The following is a 23,769-nucleotide window of genomic DNA, read 5'->3' as shown; positions in this document are numbered from 1 at the left end:
CAAGGAGTAATTATCTTTAACAGTTTTCTGGTGAACTCATACAAAAATCCCTAGGAAAGAACTAACAAAACTAAGTAGACAAAAGGATAAGTTATTTAATACACTTTTACAAAAGATAAGATGCTATTTATTGGATATGTTGAAAAGTGATTGATTTCTATTTGATTACAAGTTAAACCAGTGAGATAATTTTCACCTATAAAGTCTTCTTTTGTACCATTTTGTTTTAAATGCTGCTGAGGGTTTGGTAAAAGATATTTAGATGCACTGCTGGTAGGAACATATGATATAGGAGAACTGTACTGTACATCCTGGTAGGAGAATTTGGCAATTTGTACTAACAATAAAATGGTTATGTCTTTAAAGTCTAATTTTTGAGTGTCCACACTATTAATTCTCCACACTCCAAAACAGCCAGATGTCTGTGCCATTTGTAAGTAGCAAACAAAAAAAGAACATTTATCTCTGACAATGGCAGAATAAATTTGATTCATGACATCTTAGAATGGGGTCAGGAAACAGGCCTGCTGGCCCAATGCTAGCCTGCTGCCTGTCCTTGTTAGCTTGTGAGCTAAGAATGTTTATATTTTAAGTGGTTGGGGAAAAAATATGACATGACAGATGTATGTTACGTGAATGATACGAAATTCACATTTCAGAGTCCCTTCCTTTATGTAGTGTCCCTAGCTGCTTTCACACTACAATGGCAGAGTTCAGTAGTTGCAACACACCTCATGACCCAACAGAGCCTTAAATATTTAGTATTTGGCCCTTTACTGAAAAGTTTACTGAACCCTGTGCTAGAACGTTGTGCAGCCATTAAAAGCCTTCATGACGGGTGTGTAACAATGAATTAAGCTGTATATATTCTAATGATTTTTTAAAAAGCACAAGGCAAAGATGAAATATATATCAAAACAATGATTTTTTCATATTTTTGTAATTTTAGGTATTGGGACCTATGAGTGATGTTATATTCTTTTCTACTTTTCATTTTTCCAGGCAAGAATTACTTTATAACGGTGAACAAAGCTGTTTAAAAGGAAAAGCAAAGTACGTGCACAACTACTAAATTTTATGAAAGTCAGAAAATAATCTCAGACTTACCTGTCAACACAACTTTTCCAGATACAAAGATAAGCAACACAATTCGTGGCTTTACCATTCTATAAATAAGGCCAGGAAATAGTTCAGGTTCATAACTGTTAAAAAATAAAAGGAAAAAGTTAAAAATAGCACTATTCAACTACTTTTCCATAACATTCAAGACCCAGTATATTAAAGTGCATATTAAAGCAGTTGTAAGTTAGCTAATTTTACCAAAAACCTTTTGGTTATCTTAATGAATGTAGAGTCTTGCGTGTCCTAGGTAATTTCTTTTGGCAGTCAAGTACAGAATTAATTTTTGGTCATAATTTTTTTTCCAAGTGCAAGCCATCTTAGGTTATTAGAAATTAAGGTAACTTGGGCCATCAGATGTATTAAGATCTTATTGGTTAAATGCTCTCCATCTTTCCAAAAAAGTCTGTCGATAAGAGTACATAGCCATGTTTTTCTGGATTTTTCCAAGTTCACCAATAATACATTTTATAAGTATTTATAAACTGCTAAAATTAAACATTTTTGGCAGCTAGAACCTACAAAAATTTTTAGACCACTGGTATTCATTTTTGGACAAGTGGTATATAAATAGAAAATTTATCTATCCTAAGTTTTCAAAATTCAAGATTTGTTCCTATAAATAGTAACTCATTCATATTTACTACTAATTGTGAGCTGACTTCTCCAAGGAGCAAAGGATGAAAGAGCTTAAGAACTGCTTCTCCACACTCTGGCCTAGAGGACAGATTTCTAGAAAGGCTGTGGAACCTGCCAAAAAGAAGTCAGGAGGTCAGAGGAAGCTGATAAAATAAAATTGCTTTCAAAATAATGGCTAATGGACAAGAGATATGATAAGAAGACATCCAAGAAATGGAACCCTATAATACACACGAATCTTTGCACTTAAAAGGTGAATCCAGACCACATGGAAAAACTCTGTTCAGTTCTTGTTATGAGCAAGACCCATAACAGCAGATGTGAAACCTTATTGGCACCAGAAAGGTACATCCAGTGGTGCGGCTACCCTTCTAAGTATGAATGGACTGGTCTTCCTGGAACATCACTCTGCCTTCTTGCAGGATGTCCATCAAGGCTTCCACCCACTAACCACTTCTCCACACTGGAGAGACCATGAAACAAGCTAGAACCCAGAAAAACCCACCAGGAACTATGAGGTCTGGGTCAGGAAAATGAGGGCTGGGGACGCAGAAGGAAGATTTTCATTTGATCTTTCAGCCTAATCTTAGGGCTCCAAGAGAGAAGAGAGAAAATAATTTTGCTATGTAAATGGTGAACTACATTTGGCTTTCAGAACCAAAGTCTTAAAGTTACCTGCATAATGAATTCCTGATTAAAGATTTAATTTTATCTATTCTCTGCCTCATTTCAAATGAGGGGTGAAGCAGAGAAAAAGACTGGTTTTGGTTAGGGATGGAGAACATTTCATAGAGATTTACAATATCAAACACCTGCCAATTTCTTGACCAACCCAACTTTAACTCATTCTTCAAGTTTCACCTTAAATGTCATTTCCCCCAGGGAGAGATCTCCTTGGCCTCCACCCACGCCCAGTTACATTAAGTGCCCTGTTTTATGGTCCCGAACCCCGAGAGGCTTTAACTACACAGGTATATTTCATTATTGTCATGGACCTGTCTGGTGTTTGTTACAGCACAACTTATTTCAAATGGACAAAAATTAGTATCATTTACAGTATCTTAAGACAAATTGCCTTTGAATGGGAGCTTCCTTTCCAGTACTTTGAGGTCTACAAGATGTATCTAGAAAATTTACTACTGTGGAAAATGAAGACTGCTTAAATCAATTAGGAGGGAAGGGGAGGGGCCTGTGGTTTTTCTTTTATGATTAATGCTGTAACATTGTCCTTCAGGTAGCTGAGGGAGTTTCATATTTTCTTTAGACATTATTAGGTGCCGAAGTTCTTGCAGGACAACTTTGATGCTATATGAATTCTGCCATTTTGCTAGCACTCATATGGCTCGTGTCCACCACTCCATTAGAACTATTAACTTCATTCATATTAATTTTTGTTACATATCTTACAAAGGAGGTTGCTTCTGAGCATTTAGGTCCATATTCTACTTTAAGGCTGAATATTTGGTTTTCATAAATTGTTCTTGGAGGCCCAATTATCATTCCTGTCCATCTTGTAAGTATCATGTCTTTGTCATCTTCTAGACCCCAGCTAACTGTGCCATCTTCGTTTTTCTGGCCTTCTCCAAGTCCTTCCCACAGTTGGAAATTGTGGGGGACTTTTACTCCAGACACCGCGGTGGCTGCCATCTCATGTTGCTGTCACTTGAAGGCTGGTTTTTCCTTTTAGACATTGAGCTTTCTGTGGGCAAGGGACTGCGATTACATAGCTTTCTATTATCACACTCACACGTGCTACATCGTGGTCACCTAGATTTTATTCATTTAATATTTGTTATCACAATATCTTTGAATTAAAAATTAGAGGGAAGAGGGGAAAATGTAAATAGAAAACTGAAGATGATTATGGCACAGAAAGATTGAAGGAGAAGGTGCCCAGTAACAAAAGAAGATACCTGTATCATTAGATGTTGGTATACAAATTCACAGAACCTGGGGAATTAAACGAACTTGAGGTTTTAACACAAGGCAAACTAGACCTGATAGTTATTACAGTGTGACGTGTGCAATAGTTCCCCACAGATCTACAGGTAATTAGAGTCCTCACGTTAAAGATTCAAACCTGCTGAGAAAGAGGTGTTTTTAATGCCCCCAGTGCCGAGAATACACACATTGGAGTTGTAACCCACAACCTGGGGGTAAAGGCTGGATGGAGAGCATGTGGGGAAGCAAGAATGAGACTAGAAATAGACAGCTGTGGGAATGCAAAGCAAGCTTCTTGGCTAGATTAAAAAAAAAAAAAAAAAGATGGGTGAGATCATAAAACTGGCCCAGGAGGAAGACAGAACAGGGATGGGCCCACTTCAAGTGGCTAAAAGCAGTGCATCTGATGAACTCTTATTGTGCTCTACGGGCAATTTATCTTTCAGAAGGTAGCAGTAACAAGGGGCACTCCTACTCTAGACTTAAATCTGCTCTGCAAGGAAGACGCTGTTGGTAAGAAATGAAGGGAAACTCGGGAGGAACTGCACGCATCATTTTAGAGCCCTAAATGGCCAGACAGGAGAATGCCAAGTCTAACATCAACACATGCCTTGGAGTTCAGGCAGAGCTACTGTAAATGTTCAGAATAAGTTGATTTGGAGGAAGATAGGCTGGAAGCCTGTGACTTGAGTCTGGAAAATGAGATGGCTTAAGTATGGAGGGACTCTTAAAAATGAAGGTTTCACTATGAATCTGCAAATTATCACAAGATTGAAGACAGACAGATACCTAAGAGGCAATATGCCTTACATAGCAGGGAGACTTCACAGTGAGCTCAGATTTTTGAAAAATGGGGTCTCTATCAGAGGCACTGGATAGTATGTTGAAAAAACTGATGAAGAAAATACCACAAGAAAAATAAACACTGTCCAATTCATGTCAGAAAAGCTATATCTCAGAATGAACCAGAATTTTTAAAAAATGTTCAGAAAAAAACAAAGCAATTTTTAACTTCTGATCAGATCATAGCTAAAACAAAAGCCAACAACTGCCAGGGAAGCACAGCTATATGATCCCCATCTACACTATTAAACAGGATGCCTGCTAGATGGCAAAGAGGGTAAAAAATGGAATGAAAGGACTTAAGTTCAAGCTCGATCAAGACGATTTAAGAGCATCTGTGATCCTAAACCAGGCCAAATGCCGTGGCCCAGGTGTCTGTCTTAGCAGGTGGAGGGATTTGGTGTCTATCAGCCAACCTCCATCACTGCGCTCTGAGGGCCTGCGCTGGGGCGGGGGAGGCGCACTGGCTGTTGACATGGGAAGTCTGAAGAAGTCAGGAAGGCTGGAGATAGTCCCCTAGGGACAGGAATACGCCAAGGACAACATGGAGCTGGGAGCTACAACTACACACAACCTCACCCCAATCAAACAAGATAGGACACAAACTAGATAGGATTGCTTTCACAGAACGTGCTACAGCCATTTTTCTTCATCTTCCCTCCAGCTCCTTCTCCCCCTCACCACCTGTCAGAGCTCCTTCCTACGGGCCTCACCCACCTCACACCCCTTTTCTTGCCGGTGCCATCACAAGCCACGTGTGCAATATTGTAAGCCTATAGATCAGCAGGTCTCAATTTTTAAGGCCTCTGGCCAGCAGCACTGGCATCACCTGTGAGCTTTAAGGACTGCAAATTCAAGCAAAATCTCTGGTAATGAAGCCCAGCCAGGAATGTATGTTTTAATAAATTGTGTTATCACCCAGACAGCTTAAGTTCGAGAACCACTATTTCAAAAGACTGGGCATATATGGTAACCTGTGAGGATTCAGGTGTAACATATTAACCCTTTTGCCTACAGTGCCCCACCTCCTTTAAAAAAATCATACTTTCTCTGGAAAATACATCATATAAACAGTCCATAATGTTACTTGAATATCTTGGTAAACTCAAAGTTAAGCTACATAACCATCATACCTACTGAACTGCTGGTGGGTTAGCACCAAACCCTCCAGCCTGATGGAGAATCTCACATCACAGCTTCCAACCATGTTCTGAATTTTAAAATCCAGGAATCTGGCAGGGAACCCAAGCTTCTGCACCACACGGGCATACTTTCTCGCTGCAAGTCGAGACTGCTCTTCACTGGGGAGGGACAAATGTTTACAGATGTCTTAATTACTATGTCCTCTACTACTTGTGTTGTAGTCACTTTTCTGGTTGTATTGTTACCATCTGTACCGTGTTTATCTTTCAGTGTAGACTATGAAACTAGGCTTTGTGAGAAGGACTTACCCTCCCGTACTTTTGTCTCTAGCACCTTGTAAAATGTCTGGTACAATGTACAGTGGTTGAACTGAACCATAAACAAATTTGTCTTAATTTGTCACCTTTCACATAGAAGGTACTTTTTCCTTTAAAGTGCTATTTGATAAAGTTATTCCACTGGTTCTCAAAGTGTGTCCTCACACCAGCAGCATCACCTGGGGGCTTGTTAGAAATGCAAAGCCCCAGGAGGCAGAAACTCTGGGGGTGGAGCCCAGCAATCCATTTTAACAAGCTCTCTAGGCAACTGTGATGCTCACAACATTTGAGAACCAACCATTTGGTCTCAAACTGTGTGCCATTTAGATGGCAACAACAGCAAAATGACACGTGCGTACAAAAGAAATCCACATGAGGTAAGATATGTGCTAATCGTGTGGCACAGGCAAGATATCAATTCTTAGGTCTTTATGGAGCAAATTGTTCAAAACAATAATACCTCAAAACTTGCCTAGTTTTGCTCAGGCTTTTTCACACAATTGCCATTCAACTCATACCCAGCATGAGAAAGAAAGAAATTCATCCAACTTTGTGGCTCTGTCCTGTAAGTGTCCTGCTCCAACCCTAAATTCACGTCAGAGAATGTGAAGTCCTGAGATATGAGGCTGCATTTTTCATTCGATGCTTCGCACCAGTTATTGCCAAAACAGTGAGTAGCAAGGGGGGGGTTCCCACAGGGGCAACTCCTGGTGAGTGAATCAGGCGAATTTCACCCTCTTGGGTCGTCCCCATTTTAAGTTGTAATCCAGAAGCACTGAAAGTAAAGCCAGTTTAAACTTGTTTGCCTGTACCAAAGGAAGTGTTTGATTCTCTTATTTCGATCCTTCACCAACACTGCCCCCTCTCATGTGTATTAATTACATCACATATACCCTTCACCTAATTTAACATTGATTCTCCTCGCTTACTTCTAACTCCTGAAATGTCCTTAGCAAAGCCATGTCCCCAAGTTAGCAGTGAAACTGTTTCCATTTTGAACTACATTTTGCCTAATTGACCTATGTCCCATAACATAAATATATTCAAATTCCAAGAGTTTGCGTAGTCCTGTACTTTCTCAGGATATCAACTATGATATCCTGAGAAGGGCACAGAAGTTCCTATTGAAACAACTAATAGTTGAAAGTCTACACACATGTTCATTGTGCAAACATTAGAAAATAGATTAAAAACCTTGAAATCTCAGAGGTGGCTTATGCCTGTAATCCTAGCACTCTGGGAGGCTGTGGCAGGAGGATCCCTTGAGACCAGCCTAAGCAACATGGGGAGACCCTGTCTCTACAAAAAAAAAAAAAAAAAGTTAGCCGGGTGTGGTGGCACACACCTGTAGTACCAGCTACTCAGGAGGCTGAGGCAGCAGGATGACTTGATCCCAGCAGTTTGAGGTTGCTGTGAGCTATGCTCATGCCACTGCACTCCAGCCTGGGTGATACAGCAAGACCCTGTCTTAAAAGTTAATATGGTAATTATGGTTTGGGGTAAAATTGAGTTTCAGAATAAAATTAGGAACAGCAAAATCCAAAAAATTTTGTAAACGAAAGCTCTTGTTTTGCTTATAAAGTATATTTAAGAATTATTCTGCTGAAGATTCAGTTTAAGAGTTTTCCTAGGCCGGGCGCGGTGGCTCACGCCTGTAATCCTAGCACTCTGGGAGGCCGAGGCGGGTGGATTGCTTGAGCTCAGGAGTTCGAGACCAGCCTGAGCAAGAGCGAGACCCCGTCTCCACTAAAAATAGAAAGAAATTATCTGGCCAACTAAAATATATATATAGAAAAAATTAGCCGGGCATGGTGGCACATGCCTGTAGTCCCAGCTACTCGGGAGGCTGAGGCAGGAGGATCGCTTAAGCCCAGGAGTTTGAGGTTGCTGTGAGCTAGGCTGATGCCACGGCACTCACTCTAGCCTGGGCAACAAAGCGAGACTCTGTCTCAAAAAAAAAAAAAAAAAAAAAAAAAAAAAGAGTTTTCCTAGGAGAGAACGAGGGAAGAAACAATACCAATAGCCGGTCAGTAATTAGTGTTGTGCACTTAATGACCTTAATCAGTCTCTCATTAATAGTTCTTAAAATTCTGTACTGGGATTAAAAAAAAAACAAACTTAAAAATTTTGCATTTCCTGCCATCAGAAACAGTATTTTCTTCCCAAATCAAAAGAAATATGATCACAGCTTGGGGGGGATGTGTAACTGAATGCAGGCCTATTTTTAAAATAAAAATATTTAAAAATTTTTAAAAATGGGTTTCCTTCTTGAAAAATCAGTGTATTAGAGTCATAAAACACTGTTGTTAAAAATAACTGAATAAAATTTGCTTAGAGATGCACACATAAAAACAAACAAACAAACAACAAAAAAAAAACAACCTCGATCTCTCTCGTCCAGTGGGTGTTAACCACTTAAATTTGACGTTCTGCACTTTTCCTACGCAAACACAGGTATTTCTCACTCTTGCTATTACAACTGAAGAATAGGTTTGGATAAATTTTTGGAGATAATGCTAGTGTCTCTCTTACTAATCAAATTCTCACAACTCACTACAAATATATTTGGATAACAACTATCTCTTATTATCTGAACTCACTAACCAAGCTTTCACTATCTGATTTTAGGAACCAAGTAAATCCAGATAGGGAAAGATATTCATGGATGTTTGCATAGTATGAGCATATCCTTACAATGAAAGTTGGTAATAAACCTGCAATTTAGTTTCCTGCTCCCACGCCAACTTAACACCATGTAAACATCTTTCCAACACAATGTGTGTGTTTGTGGCTGATATAATTTCACTGTATGACTTAAGATAAAAACCTATTATTAGATATTTAATAAAAATATTTAGATATGTGGTTTTCCATGTTTTAAACAATGCTGAAATTAACATGCTCATAGACATATGCACAATTGTCCAATAGTCACTTAAAATAGAGATTTCTGGGACCAGGGATCCAAAGATCAATAGAAGAGAAAATTAAAAAATTTATTCAGACACATGGAAAAAACTTAATATGTAAAAACTGAAGGTGGGGGAAAATGGAGTAAGAATGGATTCTTCAATAAATGTACGTGAGCACTGCACAACTATTTTAAGAAAATCCTTATATTGAAATAGGATTCTAGACCTGTTCTGTACAATTAATTTAAATTAAAAATTCAGTCCCTCAGTTGCATTAGCTGTATTTCAAGTGCTCAACAGCCACATGTGACTAGTAGCTACAACACTGGACAATGAAAACATAGAACATTTCCATCATATAGAGAAAGCTCTAGATGAGTCAAAATACCAACTATACCAACTACCCTTTCCCCAACATAAAGACCTAGAAAAGACATATGAAGTCAATATTTATATAATATTGTGCGTGGGGAATGCCTAAGCATCAAATCAAACATGAAAAAATTGAATGACTATACACAAAAAATTTAAATGTTTAAAATACCATAAAAAGTAATCTGGGAAAAATATTTACAGTAAACACGGTGAAAATACTGAAATATAAAAAACTGATAAATGCTTGAGGTGATGGATATACCAATAACCCCGATTTGATTATTACACATTATATGCCTGTATCAAAACAGCACATGGACCCCATAAATATATACAACTATTAAGTACCTGTAATAATTAAAAATTAAAAATAAAACAAGAAACTACTAACAAAATACAAGTATCTCCATAGAATATTGGATAAAAGACAGCAGTTTACATGCTCATGAAAAGTTATTTAACCCCACTAGTAAATCAAATGTCAATTAAAAACTTTTGCCAAATTAGCAAATATAAAAGACTATTGACACCCAGTGTTCACAGGAGAAAATGAACACTTAGTACATTTCTAGAGTGAGGAGAAATTGGCACAACCTTTCAGGAGAACGATTTGCTACTCATCTTTTAACACTGACAGGGAAGAACAGCTCTTCCTTGAAAGTTTTATGGGGAAAGAATATATCTCAGCACAGGGCTTCCTGTGCATGAGATCCAGGAAAACTGAGCCTTTACATGGATGTCTCCTGAGGTAATAGTCAAGAAATGTCTAATTTACCTCCTTTAGACAGTTCTAGCCATTTATCTGCAATAAGGAAAATCCACAATAACTACATCCCCGGGCTTATAACATGCTTTATCATTACTGTAGCTTTAAAAAAAAAAAATAAACACCTTAATAACAAGTTGTAACAGCCCAATTAAGTGCTCTCAGTTTGGGGGGGGGCTGTAAACTGTGGGATATAAATCAGTATTATAAGACAACGTTTTTTTAACCCCCAAATTTGGCATTTCATGAAATTTACTCTTTAGCGCAAAAAAAAAAAAAATTGCTTCTACCATGTGCTTTAGGACATCAATGCTATGCTTCCTTGTTTTACACACTAAATTGTCCAGTAGGGATGGAAGGTGGTGCCCTTGTACCTTTTGGCTCCTGTGCAGACCATCTTCCCAGAGCTGAATATGAGAGCTGTTGTCCTGGGCTCACGGATCCTCATTATAACAGCAGCAAACCTCTGTACACAGAGGGCAAAAAGAGAATTAGCGTCTGCTAGCAGTTAACACTATCCCAGTTGAAAAGCGGAGCTGGATATGAAAAAATCTTGAAGAAACTGAGATTGGATGGGAAAAACCAAATAATGTCTAGGTCTATTCTCCCTACGTTTAGATTAATAAAAATAACTTTGATTCTAAAATATACTTATTAAAAACAGCCAAAAATAATATCAGTAACTGCTAAAATTTGAGTGCCTGCTTTGCAGGTTTTATCTCATTTATTCCCATGACAGGACTAACTTGAGTCTGTTATTATCCCCATTTAGTACACAGGGAAACTAAGTTACTTAACTTCCAACATTGCGCAAGAGAAATGGCAAAGATTTACAACCAAAACTAATCAGACTCTGTGCTTTTCACTTTGACATACTTCCTTGCTCTTTCAAAGAATCTTTGAAAAAAAAAGTCAGAAGTATGTTACAGGCTTGCCAAGGCTCTAGAATGTACTAAAAAGCAGCCAAAATATAGAACAGAATATGTATAATGATAGGCATGCTGAAGGTGAAGGACAGTTGATTTGTCAAGTTCTTCTCTGCCATAGTAGTTCTCCAAGTGTGGTCCCCAGAGCAGCAGCATATGCAGCCCATAACGATGTGAGGGTTGAGAAATACCAGTCAACCACACGGACTGGTCATCAAATGGCCTCCCCTCCTACTGCTCCTACACAGATACAACCTTCACCCCTGCTCTGCTCCCCCAGGAAGGTAGGGAGGAACATGGGGTGGGGACTCTACAAGGCTACAAGTTCCATGGGTCAGGGCTATCCACAGAAGCACAGATCACTTCAAGGCCAGACAATGTCAGATCTGAAGTGCTGATAGGTAGAAGAGAATCCTGACTCAGCACTACCCAAGCTGATCAAGTCCTGTTAATGTTTTGCAGGTGTTTACTAAAAGGTAACACTCTCACTCTGCATTCATATTGCTAAATTAGTAAGGTAGCTTAAAGGCCAAGTTAGAATTTCCTTGAGCATCAAAGTACAAGTTTGGACAGATTCGTACTCTTCCCACTCTCTCCCTCCAGCAAAAAAAAAAAAAAAGAGGGGAGGGCAGAGGATAGTGGACAATAAAATATGCCTAAAATGCTGATTGTTCAATAATATGGTCAATCATTGCTGCAGCTGTAAGAATCCTAGCTTGCCACTGTGTTTGTGTCCTCATCATAGCCAGCTACACGAAAAATAAAAAGGAAAGCTATATTGTATTTGGGTAACATTCTGGTAATGTTTAAATTCAGATGTCAGCAACACTACTACCACAAGAGCAGAAACTAATACTTAACCTCTAATTAGTTGATGCTTTCAAGGTCTCTGGGTTCCTACTAATGTGATCATTCTTGTCTAACTCCATAAACCCTCCACCATCTAAGCCAGTGAACTTTTTTCCCTAGTAGGAACCAGGTCTTTTGCATCTTTGTACTGGTAAGTACAGGACCTGACAAATCATTAAATGTTGATTGGATGAACAAATCCAATTCCCCTAAGTAAACAGGCCATTGAAAATGGGATGCCTGGGGCTTAGGGGGACACAAAGAATAGGTTTTATTAAACTTTGAGGGGGAGAAAAATAATTCCTGAATCTTAATGTTAGTAAGTAGAAGTTTGAACTTTAAACGATTTAGCTTTCTCAAGAGAAACTGTAAATAGAAAAATACATGTCAGCTAGGTGGGAAAACATTTAGAAAAACTTCCAGAAATATGATGGTATTTTGATAAAGCTAGTATCCCAAGTCAGGCTGAAAACAGTCACACTGAAAAATATTTTTGAATAGAAGGGAAAGATCAACTTTTAGGAACAACTCAATTTCCACTTTATTCAGCATGGAGAATGGAGAGTGAGATTTTTATAACTTCAGAACAGTGAGACAGTTAACCTTTTGAGTTGCCAAAAGCTTTTTCATTAACAATTTTTTGGAAAAAACAAAAAGGAATGAGTCACTATCATGATCATATGAAGGAAAGTAAATCTAAAGAGAAGCTAAGTATTGTTGAAAGTAATACTGGGAAATCATACCTTTGGGTTATATTCTGCATTTTTTGCATGCAAAGCTATTTTCTTCAGATCCAATTTACAGGCCAGGTTTACAGTGGAAACTATATTCCTGAATAAGTAAGTCAATTTAGAAAATTACATCAGATATAAACAGTGAAAAACAGACAAAAGCAACTTGTTAACTTCCTCATTTCATGGGTTACACCTTAGCAATTTCCTAAGGGGAGAATTATTCCAAATGTGAGTACATCGTAACATGCATGGTCCCTAGTAAAATGTAAAATCTCAAAGTAAAGTACTAAAACAGCCTTTTTTTTTTTTTTTTTTTGAGACAGAGTCTCACTTTGTTGCCCGGGCTAGAGTGAGTGCCGTGGCGTCAGCCTAGCTCACAGCAACCTCAAACTCCTGGGCTCAAGCGATCCTCCTGCCTCAGCCTCCCGAGTAGCTGGGACTACAGGCATGCGCCACCATGCCCGGCTAATTTTTTCTATATATATTAAAACAGCCTTTTCTAAAATTTCATGACTAGTTGACTAAAATTAAATTTTAAATCTTTTTCACAACAATGCCTCAAAATAGAAATCACAATCCTACATCAATTTGCAAATCAAATTCAATTTTACATCTTTGTATCTTCTGTGTTTATCCAACCCTAAACAATTTTCAGCAACTTCAGTGTTGTAGTATAAACAATACAATCCTTCAAAAGCATGTGTCTGTTAATCCTTACCCCCCGCCCCAGGGAATCAAGAGTTAGTGCTTCATTTTATAGATAACCAAACTGTCTAAAGCCATAATCCATTAAGAACTGATAAAACAAAAAATGAAATCTGAAATTCTCTTCCCTACACTATTATCCTGAAATTAGATGTCATCGCATTCAGGAAAGTAAAATGTGTACCCAGAAGCATTGCTCAATTGAAAAAAAAAAAAAACAACAACTCACTGTAGTTGAGGCACAATTCCACAACATTCTGAAACAGGGGTCATTGGCGTCATGGGAGTTATGGACGCCAGAGGCGAGGAGTTGCAGTTTGGTTTCTCAGGAGCGGATTGGATAGAGTTAGCATCACCAGGGTGCAGATGTGAACGGGAATTGGACAAATTGCTGCCGTCTGAGCCGGGCCCAACATCCTGGCCACTGGGTAATGGCAACCTACTTTGTTGACTCTGAGTTTCACAATTTTCTTCAGTTTCATGCTTGCTTCTAATGACAGCCTGGTCTTTATTTTCTTGAGTAAGTTCATCTGGTAGGAAGCTAAGATCCACAGATGAGAAACTGCCAGAGGTTTCTTTGGATTCAAGATGGGAATTAAATGTAGTCTCTGGATTGGATGGATTAGGTGTGTACACATAAGGCACAATGGGGCTGAACAGGGGAGACCTGGGTGGGACAAAGTCATCCTAGGCAGTTCCCAAAACAAAAAAAACACAGTAAACAGAACAGCATGTTACACCAAAGGTATACTACTATAGTAGGCAGGCAAAGTGTTTTGTTTAAGAGGCAGTTCAAGATTGCTTATATTCATGCCCTTCCTCATTAAGATCCTATAACAGAGTTATAACACACTTAATAGAAACAGGAAAGTGTATCTTAAAATGCAGAAAAACCATTTTTCATAAAACATCTTACCTACTTTAGTTAGATTCCCTAGTAAGTTGTCACTCTTTCAATCCAATTTTTTAATAGAGGTAGCTGAGCAACTGTGTTTTTTTTGAGACAGAGTCTTGCTCTGCTGCCTGGGCTAGAGTGTCATGGCATCAGTCTAGCTCACAGCAACCTCAAACTCCTGGGCTCAATCAATCCTCTTGCCTCAGCCTCCCCAGTAGCTGGGACTACAGGTGAGCACTCCCACACCCGGCTAATTTTTTCTATTTTTAGTAGAGATGGGGTCTTGCTCTTGCTCAGGCTGGTCCTGAACTTCTGACCTCAAGTGATCCTCTGGTTTCAGCCTCCCAGAGTGCTAGGATTATAGGTGTGAGCCACTGCACCTGGACTGTGCTCTAAATCTTGTATACTTTGAAGAGAATAGATTTACCATACTGTTTAATTATAAACTTTAGTTGACTTAAACAATTCTTAGAGTTTCAAATTTACATTTTAAAGAGAGTAAGTGATGAAAGTTTAACATTATCTTGAATGTTAATTGCTTCACTAAAGACCCATTATTCCTTCTAGTTAAAAGAGTGGTAAGAAAACATTCTAGAATGGGCATGGTGGCTCACACCTGTAATCCTAACACTCTAGGAGGTCAAAGCAGGAGGATTGCTTGAGGTCAGGAGTTCAAGATTAGCCTAAGCAGGAATGAGACCCATTTCTACTAAAAATAGAAAAATTAGCCAGGCATCATGGTAGCACACACCTGTAGTCCCAGCTACTCGAAGGCTGAGGCAGGATTGCTTGAGCCCAGGAGCTTGAGGTTGCAGTGAGCTATGATGACACCACTGCACTCTAGCCTGGGCTACAGAGCAAGACTCTGTCTCAAAAAAAAAAAAAAAAACAAAAAAAAAAAACAAAAAACCCCCCACAAAACTCTATAAATTAAAATATAAAAGAAATAAAGATCAATTTATTCTTTAAAAAATTTTTTTAAAAGATATTCTAGTTACATGAATTGACAATAGGAAAAAAGTTATTGAAATTTTATTGGCAAGAATAGTTCAAATCAATGCATTATATTTCCAGTCCAGGGAAGGCTGCTCAACTACCATTACTCAGTAACTGAGGGAATGAGGTGTGCACCTGAGGGAATCAGCTAATGTGAAATTCATGGGCTTTATGAGAGGGGGGGAATTGAATACCTTACTTATGTTACCACCTGCTTCGCCCAACTTGCAGGCCTAGATTCTAGAGTTTGAGCAGTGCTTGCAGGAAAACTTCAATAGATCTTCCTTCTGACAACTGAACGATCACAAATGCATCATATTGCATCTTCTCAGTGGCAAAACTACCTCCGTTAACATACTGTCTGGCTAGATCCTATTGAATTGTTCTGTTATCACAAGCCCAGCAGATGGCAGGTGTGACTAATTGTTCAAAGAAAACACTTAGAAAAAATGAAGCTCCTCTCTTGAAATAAGATTTTTGACCTCTGCCACATTTTTTTTTATTTCAGCATATCATGGGGGTACAAAAGTTTAGGTTATGTATATTGCCCATGCCCCCCCACTCCCCCTGAGTCAGAGCTTCAAGCATGTCCATTCCCCAGACAATGCGCATCACACTCATTATGTAGGTATACACCCATTCCCTCCCCACACCCCAATCTGCCCGACACCCAATTGGTGTTATTCCCAAATGTGCACTTAGGTGATGATCAGGGAAACCAATTTGCTGGCGAGTATATGTGGTGCTTATTTTTCCATTCTTGGGATACTTCACTTAGTAGAATGGGTTCCAACTCTATATCCAGGAGAACATAAGAGATTCTACATCCCCATCATTTCTTATAGCTGAGTAATACTCCATGGTATACATATACCACATTTTATTAATCCACTCATGTATTGATGTGCACTTGGGTTGTTTCCACATCTTTGCAATTGTGAATTGTGCTGCTATAAACATTTGGGTGCAGGTGTCTTTTTTATAGAATGTCTTTTGTTCTTTTGGGTAGATGCCCAATAATGGGATTGCGGGATCAAATGGTAGGTCTACTTGTATCTGTTTAAGGTATCTCCATATTGCTTTTACAGGGGTTGCACTAGTTCGCAGTTCCACCAGCAGTGTATGAGTGTTCCTGTCTCTCCACATCCACCCCAACATTTATTGTTCTGGGACTTTTTGATAAAGCCATTCTCACTGGAACACCAGCTCTCTAGCAATGGACACAAACCAAATTCACAACACTAAAATGTCACAGGAAGAATTTCAAACATGGATTGTAAGAAAACTGAATGATATGCAAGAAAAAATGGATAACGAACACCAAGAAACCACAAAAAAAAATCCAGGACTTGGAAGAAAAATTCACTAAAGAAATCAAAATATTAAAGAAAAATCAAACCAGACTCCTGGAAATGAATTTATTCAGGGAGCTACAAAACATGGTGGAAAGCCTCAAGAGCAGGGTAGATCAAACAGAAGAAAGAATCTCAGAGATCAAATACTTTCAAATTAAATAAGTCAGTCACAGAGATAGAGCAAAGAAATAAGAGAAAAGACCAGAGTATGCAAGAAATGTAGGATTATGTGAAGAAGTCTAACGTGAAGAGTTGTGGGCATTCCTGAGGGTGAAGAAGATCATACACAAGGGTTGGATAAGCTATTTGAAGATATAATTGAGGAAAATTTCCCAGGCCTTGCTAAAACTCTGCCACATTTTGAATACTTAATGAGCCCCCATCTCTCTCCACCTACAGCTCCCCCTACCCCACGAAAAGGGAGATGGGAACAATGGGCCCCGATTCCTTTCCTTGCTTCCTTGGTCTCTCCTGCCCTAGATGGAAAGGATTTCATCAGCCACTTTACACTACCGAGCACCAAGATCTGCAACAATCGGTGTGTCCCTTCCCTTTCCCATCATGGCATTTTAGCAGGGGACACAGTTCTCACCCAAGGAAGCTAAACTTCAACAAAGAATTTAAAGCAATGGCAATGAGATGTTGAAGGGGGACGTTTTATGGCAATGGAAACCTGACAGCCCCCTTCCTGAGTTTACCTGAAGGAACACACCTCAGAGGATACCTGTAGTTGTTCACTACATCCTTAGCCTCATATCTGAAGACATTTCATGTTAAACAGTTTTTGCAGAACCATGAACTCATCTTTCTCAGAACCTTTCCTGGCATGGGCTTCTCCTTCCCTATGTTAAATGCTACTGAACATCACTCTTCTACCTCAGCACTGATCATTGAATTTTTAAAAAATGCCCCACAAAAAGGTTGATCTTGCTTTTTTGCAGACTGTTTGCCGCAATACTTGACTCAAAGTTTTTTTGAGACAGGGTCTCGTGCTGTCGCTCCAGCTAGAGTGCAGTGGCATCATCATCAGCTCACTGCAACCACAAACTCCTGGGCTTAAGAGAGCCTCCTACTTCAGCCTCCCGAGTAGCTGGGACTACAGGCCCACCACCACTACCAGCTGACTTTGCTATTTTTTATAGAGAAGGGGGGGGGGTCTCAGTCTTGCTCAGTCTGGTCTCAAACTCTTGACCTCAAGCGATCCTCCTACCCTGGCTTCACAGAGTGCTAGGATTACAAGCCTGAGCCACCGCACCTGGCCTTCAAGATTTTTTAAAGAAATCTTAATTAACTGAAAGGAGCCACAGGTGTTTCCAGTTCACATTTTGGCAAACGCAGTGACCCCCCCCCCCCCCATCGCCACCAGAGAGACTTTCTCGAGGCCTACTGTTGGCATCAACGCTGCAGACGACCCTGAGTCTCCGTCTGCCCTGGCAAGGCAGAGGCCAGCTGGAACCCGATGTCACACAGCAAGGGCACGGCGAACTCTTGGTCCGAGTCCCTTTAGAACCGGGTCAGGGGCCCCTAACCTGGTGTCTGAGAACACGGTTCTGGACTCACGCTAGACCAGGTTCAAGGGCGACCTTGGGCAAATTATTTCACTTTTGGAAACTTCTAACATTCAACTGAAAGACGTGGATATACCAAGCCCACCCATTAAGGTTGCTATGAGTTTAAAAAGAAGTAGCAATGACAAAGCCCTTGGCGCTCAGCAATAGGACAGGGATGGGGATGGGGGACTGACTCTGGGGCAGTGGCGGCAGCCTCCAGGCTCACCTGGACGGCGCACTGGTCCAGGTAGAGTTCCAGGTACGTCTCCGTCTCCTCGTCCATGGGCAAAGGGTCCGCCGTCGGGAGCTGGGGTGCCACCCAGTACAGCGAGCGGCCTCGGAGCCCGACTGGGCGCGGAAGGCATTTATAGCCGCACGCGGCGGTGTGGGAGGGGGGCCGGGGAGTGGCACGCGGAGCTCAGCCCCGCCCGCGGGCGCTAGGAGGCGGTGCGGGGGTGGGGTGGGGAGGGGAGGGGAGGGGGAGGGGAGGGGCTTCTACTTGGGGTGCAGTCGCCCCACTCCGCCCACCGCTGGGAAGCGCCTGGCCTGCAGATCTGATTTCCTTCGCTACCTGCAAATGCAGCCTTGGCTTCCAGAAGGTCTCGGTGCAAGTAGCGTGAAAAGTAAGCGCGTTGGACCAGAAAATAAAGAAATTTTTTTTTTTTTTGCTTTTGCTTTAAGGGAATTTTTCTTTCTTCTGGGCAGAGCGAGTTGAGGCGACTTACCTAGGCAGGTGTAGTAGTTTTATGTTATCATTACTTCTCGCCTTCAAATCCCAGGTGGTTTTTATCCAATCATGAAGAATTCAATCTGAAGCCACATGCAAAACGGTGTGTTGCCACACAGTTATGGTTGAGGCAGCTCAAGAAAGAGCGCAAAACCGAATATTCAGAAAGGGTTTTCTCTTTCTTGAAATCATTATTTTAATTTTCAATGTCTCTGCTTTCATAAGATCTTAACTGTGCAGAATGGTTCTATAAATATAATTGACGCTTTAAGATATTTCAAAATGTACATGGAGACACACACATAAAATGTCTTTCCTACTATGTTATACTAAGAGCAAAAATTTTGATTACTCATCTTAGTGTCTCTGTACCAAGCTCATCTGCTCAATAAACTTGATGGGTGAAGGAAACTGGCCTCCTAACAGATCATGGGAAGCACATTCTGGTAGAGGTGGATCACGCTATCAGATCACAAGACAAATCTTGGACAACGTGGAGCCCCAGGAGCAGCGACAATGGGCGACCACAGCCTGGAGAAGTTCGTGGGCGCTGAGGTGGCCCCCGAGGCGCAGTGAGCAGGCCTCGGGGTACCTGGAACTGGCTCAGGGACTCCTGGAGGGCGCAGGGCGTTCCCCCCACGGCGGGGCAGGCGACTCAGGCAGAGAGGCAAGACGCAGCGAGCTGTTTCTGCTGTTCTCTGGCCTGTCAGGGCACCAGGGGAGGGGAGCAGCTCGTGGACCACCTCATCGACGACCTGGTGAGTGACCATGGCCTCTTGCCAAGGCCAGAGCTGGCCCCTCGCCCCCTGGACAAATCTCCGCAGTGAGTTGGAAAGTAACCCTTTGTGCTACCAATTATCAGAGAAACTGAGTAGACATACACCTGTGTTTGTGCATGCGCAGGGTATCTCTGGAAGCAGTGGTTCTAAACCGGGAGCAATTTAGTGCCCCAGATTTTGCAGTCTCTGCAGACATTTTTGGGAACCTCAGAGGGTGTGTGCACACGTGTGTTACTGGGCATATAGTAGGTAGAGGTCAGGGGTGCTCCTGAACATCCTACAATGCACAGGACAGCACGCACAAAAAAATTATCCAGCCCAAATGTCAATAGGTATGAGGTTGATAAATCCTGCTCTTGGAAGATACCTAAACTTTTAACAAAGGTTGCCTTTGAAGAGGACCCAGGTAATGGATAGGAAGGAATTTTAACTTTTTTTGTATACTGTTTGTATTGTTTAATTTTTCTAACTGCATGTATTAAAAAGCAGTAAAAAGGGAAGAAGAGGAGGAAAACCCTTTGGGAGATGGAGTTTCTTATCTTTTTGTGGGGTGTGGATCCCTTGGAGAATCTGGAGGAAGCTGAGGACCCTCTCTTGGTTAAAAATAGCCCCCTTCACAAAGTTGGAAGAATCAAGATCACCTGAAATGCATTCATGGCTCCCAGGTTAAGAGTTAGGACAAGACAGCTGGTTTTAACAGCTCAATGGAAACCCCTACAGCTTTCCAATGGGGGATAATTCTTCAGTGGCAAGTTGTTTCAAGAAATAATGGCTCATTTTATGTGATACGTGGTTCTATTTAACAATAGCTACTGTTTTGAGTTTTTACCAAGTGTCTGGTCCTGTGCTCTGCCTTAATTCTAACACAACAATCCTGTGAGGTAGGTTTTAACTCTCTTTTTAAAAATGAAGAAACTCAAAGAGGCTTTCTGTCATTTGCCCATGGTTACCCAGCTGATAAAATTCTGGGGATTGAATTTGGATCCAGGTCTTTTAGACTCCAAATTTCACTAAGTGAAACTTGAATCAGCATAAGGATCACCTGAGGCCTTGTTAAAGCACAGGTTCTGGGACCTCCCCAGACCTGCTGACTCAATTTCCAGGGGAGGGGTCCAGAAATCTGATGGGAATGAGCAGGCAAGTTTGAGATACTGTACTCTACTGTCTAGCCCCCTGTGGTTTAAGGTCCTCAGTCTCAAGGCTTTTCAGCTCTAACACTTCTGAGGGAGGCACTGATACCAAAGCTAGTGAAGTCAATCAAGTACAGTTGACCCTTGAACAATATGAAGGTTAGGAGTGCTGACCCCTCCCACCCTGCACACAGTCAAAAACTACATATAAGTTTTGACTCCTCCAAAACTTAACTAATAGCCTACTGTTGACTAGAAACCTTAGTAATAACACAAACTGTTGGTTAACACATATTTTGTATGTTGTATGTATTATATACTGTATTTTTACAATAAAGTAAGGTAGAGAAAAGTTAAGAAAATCAAGAGAAAATATATTGACTATCCATTAAATGGAAGTGGCTCATGGCAAAGGTTATCATCCTTGTTATCTTCATGTTGAGTAGCCTGAGGAGGAGGGATTGGTCTTGCTGTCTCGGGTGGAAGGGGAGGCTCTCAGCGGATACACTCGGTGTAAGTTTTATTGGAAAAAAACTTGCATATGAGCGGACCAGTGCAGTTCAAACCCATGTTCAAGGGTCAACTGTATTCTAAAAATGAAGGGGACCTGCCTGGCTGGAGGATTCAGAGGGCACATCAACATCTAAGTTTCACATGTAGTTGGAGAAAGCCTGCCCTGTCTTCTTGGAATGCATGTCTGTAGTCTCTGCGCCCTTTGGAATCACCACATTAGGTACTGCTAGGCTAAATATGAGCAGCATCTAAACTTTGGGACACTTCTAACTTTTAAAAATACTTTGTAATCATCAGTAATACTGCTATAAATTAATAATTCATTAAAAATCTTATAGAATTTCTCATCAAGAATAAAGGAAACATTTTGGTAATGCTGGAATTTTATACAATGGTTTCTAATAGTATTTAATGATTTATATGAGATAGCCTACAAATTTTTTTTAGCATAGTACCTGCTTAATAGCTCAATAAATGTTAGCTCTCAGTTTTATTATTAGACTGTTATGGGCTGAATCGGGTCCCCCAGAATTCATATGTTGAAACTTTAATCTAGTCTGACTGTTGTCCTTATAAGAAGAGGAAATTTGGATACACAGACATCAGGGATGTCTACACCCAGAGAAAAAGGCCATGTGAAGGTATGGGGAGAAGGCAGCCAGCCATCTGCAAGTGAAGGAGAGAGGCCTCAGGAGACACCAAACCTACTGACACCTTGAGCTTGGATATCCAGCCTCCAGAATGGTGAGAAACATAAATTTCTGTTGTTTAAGCCACTCAGTCTATGGTATTTTGTTATGGCAGCCCTAGCAGACTAATACACAGACTTATAAAATGTCTCATCATATCTGAGATGCCCCCCAAAATCCTTGTCCCTGGCAGATACACACCTTCTTCCAGTTATTCAAACACGAATATAGGTGCTGCTGTGAAGGGACTTTGCAGATATAATTAAGGTCCCAAATCAGTTGACTTTAAGAAAGATTATCCTGGCTGAGCCTGACCGAATCAGCTGAGCCCTTAAAAGAAACTGGCTGTTCTTTGGGAGGGGGAGTGAAAGTTTGAGACCGATTTTCCATGAGGGAGATTCTTCATTGCTGGCTTTAAAGAATGTTGCAAGGAATGTGGGTGACCTCTAGGAGCTGAGAGTGACCCACATTTGACAGCCAGCAAGCAAATGGGGACCTTAGTCCCATAACTGCCAGGAACTGAATTTGGCCATCAGTAATGAATAAGGTTGGAATTGGATTCTTCCCCAAGCTTCCAGAAAGGAGTTCAGCCTGGCCAACATCTTTACTTTAGCCTTGCAAAGACCGCAGAGAACCTGGCCACGCTGTGCCCAGACTTCTAACCTACATTACTGTGAGCTTATAGATTGGTTGTTGCTTTAAGCTGCTAAATTGTTACTTGACAATAGAAAATGACTATATCAAAATTATGAATAATAAGTAGGGACATATTTGCAGTGGATCTGTGATACAAATAATAAAGCTAAGGAATAAAATGTTAATAAGCACATTTGGCTGAGTATTCCTTATACTGTTTTTTTTTTGTAACTTTTTGTAAGTTTGAGATTGTTTCCACATAAAATGTTTCAAAATAAAAGATAAATGACTATGTTTGTGGGTATTTCAGTTGTTTTATGAGAATTGTTTACCTAAAATCTTAAATTTTTCTATTTCTGGCAATCAAAGATTAATGTGGTTTGATTGAATAATAGTTAATTGCTAACATTTACTGAACTTTTGCTTTGTACCACACACTATTCTAAGTGCTTCACATACATGAATTCATTTACATGTCATAACAGCCCTGCGAGGTAAGTATTCCTTCTATCCCCATTTTACAGCAGAGGACATTGAGGCACAGAAAGGTAAGCATAATAACTTGTCCCAGGTCATACAACTCTTCAGAGTATCTGACTGTGGAGTCATGTCTTATGTATTGTCTCTCATCAAAGGTCTCTATATACCATTTCAAATTAGTAGTTTGTTTTCATTTGAACTGTGGTTATCTGTTTTGATTCTGATTTTTTTTTTTTTGCTTTGCAATGTATAACATTTTATACTTTGGCAAAAAATGAAGAAAAAACACTGTAGCCAAAAATTTCAACTCATTATTTTTTAATATACTGTTGTAAACATTAAATGAGTTAAATGGGAATATGTATACTTTTTTTAACCAAGCACTTTGCATGTATAATGTATTGTTATAAATATCTCCAAGAGAATAATGTTAAGACTTAGGAGTACGTGTCAGTGGTCATGAAGAGTCTTTAAGAGAGGTCAACTCTAGAAAATATTGCCTTTAACTCTTAAGAGGACCAGTCCCTCATCATAGAAAATATTAAAATGAGTCTACATCCCACATTAAATATAATTTATATGTAACAATTTAAGAGTTGAATTGCTTGTGACCAGTTGATATTTTGTAGACATTTAATCAAATTTACTAATTTCAGTTTTGGAATTAAAAGATTTTTTTGGAGCCAATAGATTCTTCTCAGCTCTCAATTTCATTGGCCCTTGTAAAGCTCCTAAGTCCTAGGCACTGGG

The 23,769-nt window shown here is 40.1% G+C and overlaps 1 protein-coding gene and 1 pseudogene across 1 annotated transcript in view; both read right to left on the bottom strand.

The window, feature by feature from the left end:
• The window catches only part of TBPL2 (TATA-box binding protein like 2), a 28,436-nt gene extending 8,874 nt beyond the window's left edge, over positions 1 to 19,562 (bottom strand). The window contains exons 1-7 of the mRNA XM_045526688.1: positions 19,385 to 19,562; positions 18,292 to 18,413; positions 13,499 to 13,956; positions 12,574 to 12,661; positions 10,430 to 10,521; positions 5,676 to 5,843; positions 1,108 to 1,202 (exon numbers count right to left, since the gene is read on the bottom strand). Coding sequence (XP_045382644.1) covers positions 1,108 to 1,202; positions 5,676 to 5,843; positions 10,430 to 10,521; positions 12,574 to 12,661; positions 13,499 to 13,956; positions 18,292 to 18,413; positions 19,385 to 19,562 — 1,201 coding nt within the window. The remainder of the gene's footprint in view (positions 1 to 1,107; positions 1,203 to 5,675; positions 5,844 to 10,429; positions 10,522 to 12,573; positions 12,662 to 13,498; positions 13,957 to 18,291; positions 18,414 to 19,384) is intronic.
• Positions 2,895 to 3,405, bottom strand: LOC123642934 (annotated as a pseudogene).
• Positions 19,563 to 23,769: the final 4,207 nt, after the last annotated feature.

Source organism: Lemur catta, chromosome 1 (assembly GCF_020740605.2).
Source record: "Lemur catta isolate mLemCat1 chromosome 1, mLemCat1.pri, whole genome shotgun sequence".
Lineage (NCBI taxonomy): Eukaryota > Metazoa > Chordata > Mammalia > Primates > Lemuridae > Lemur > Lemur catta.
This window is presented reverse-complemented; position numbering and strand designations above follow the sequence as displayed.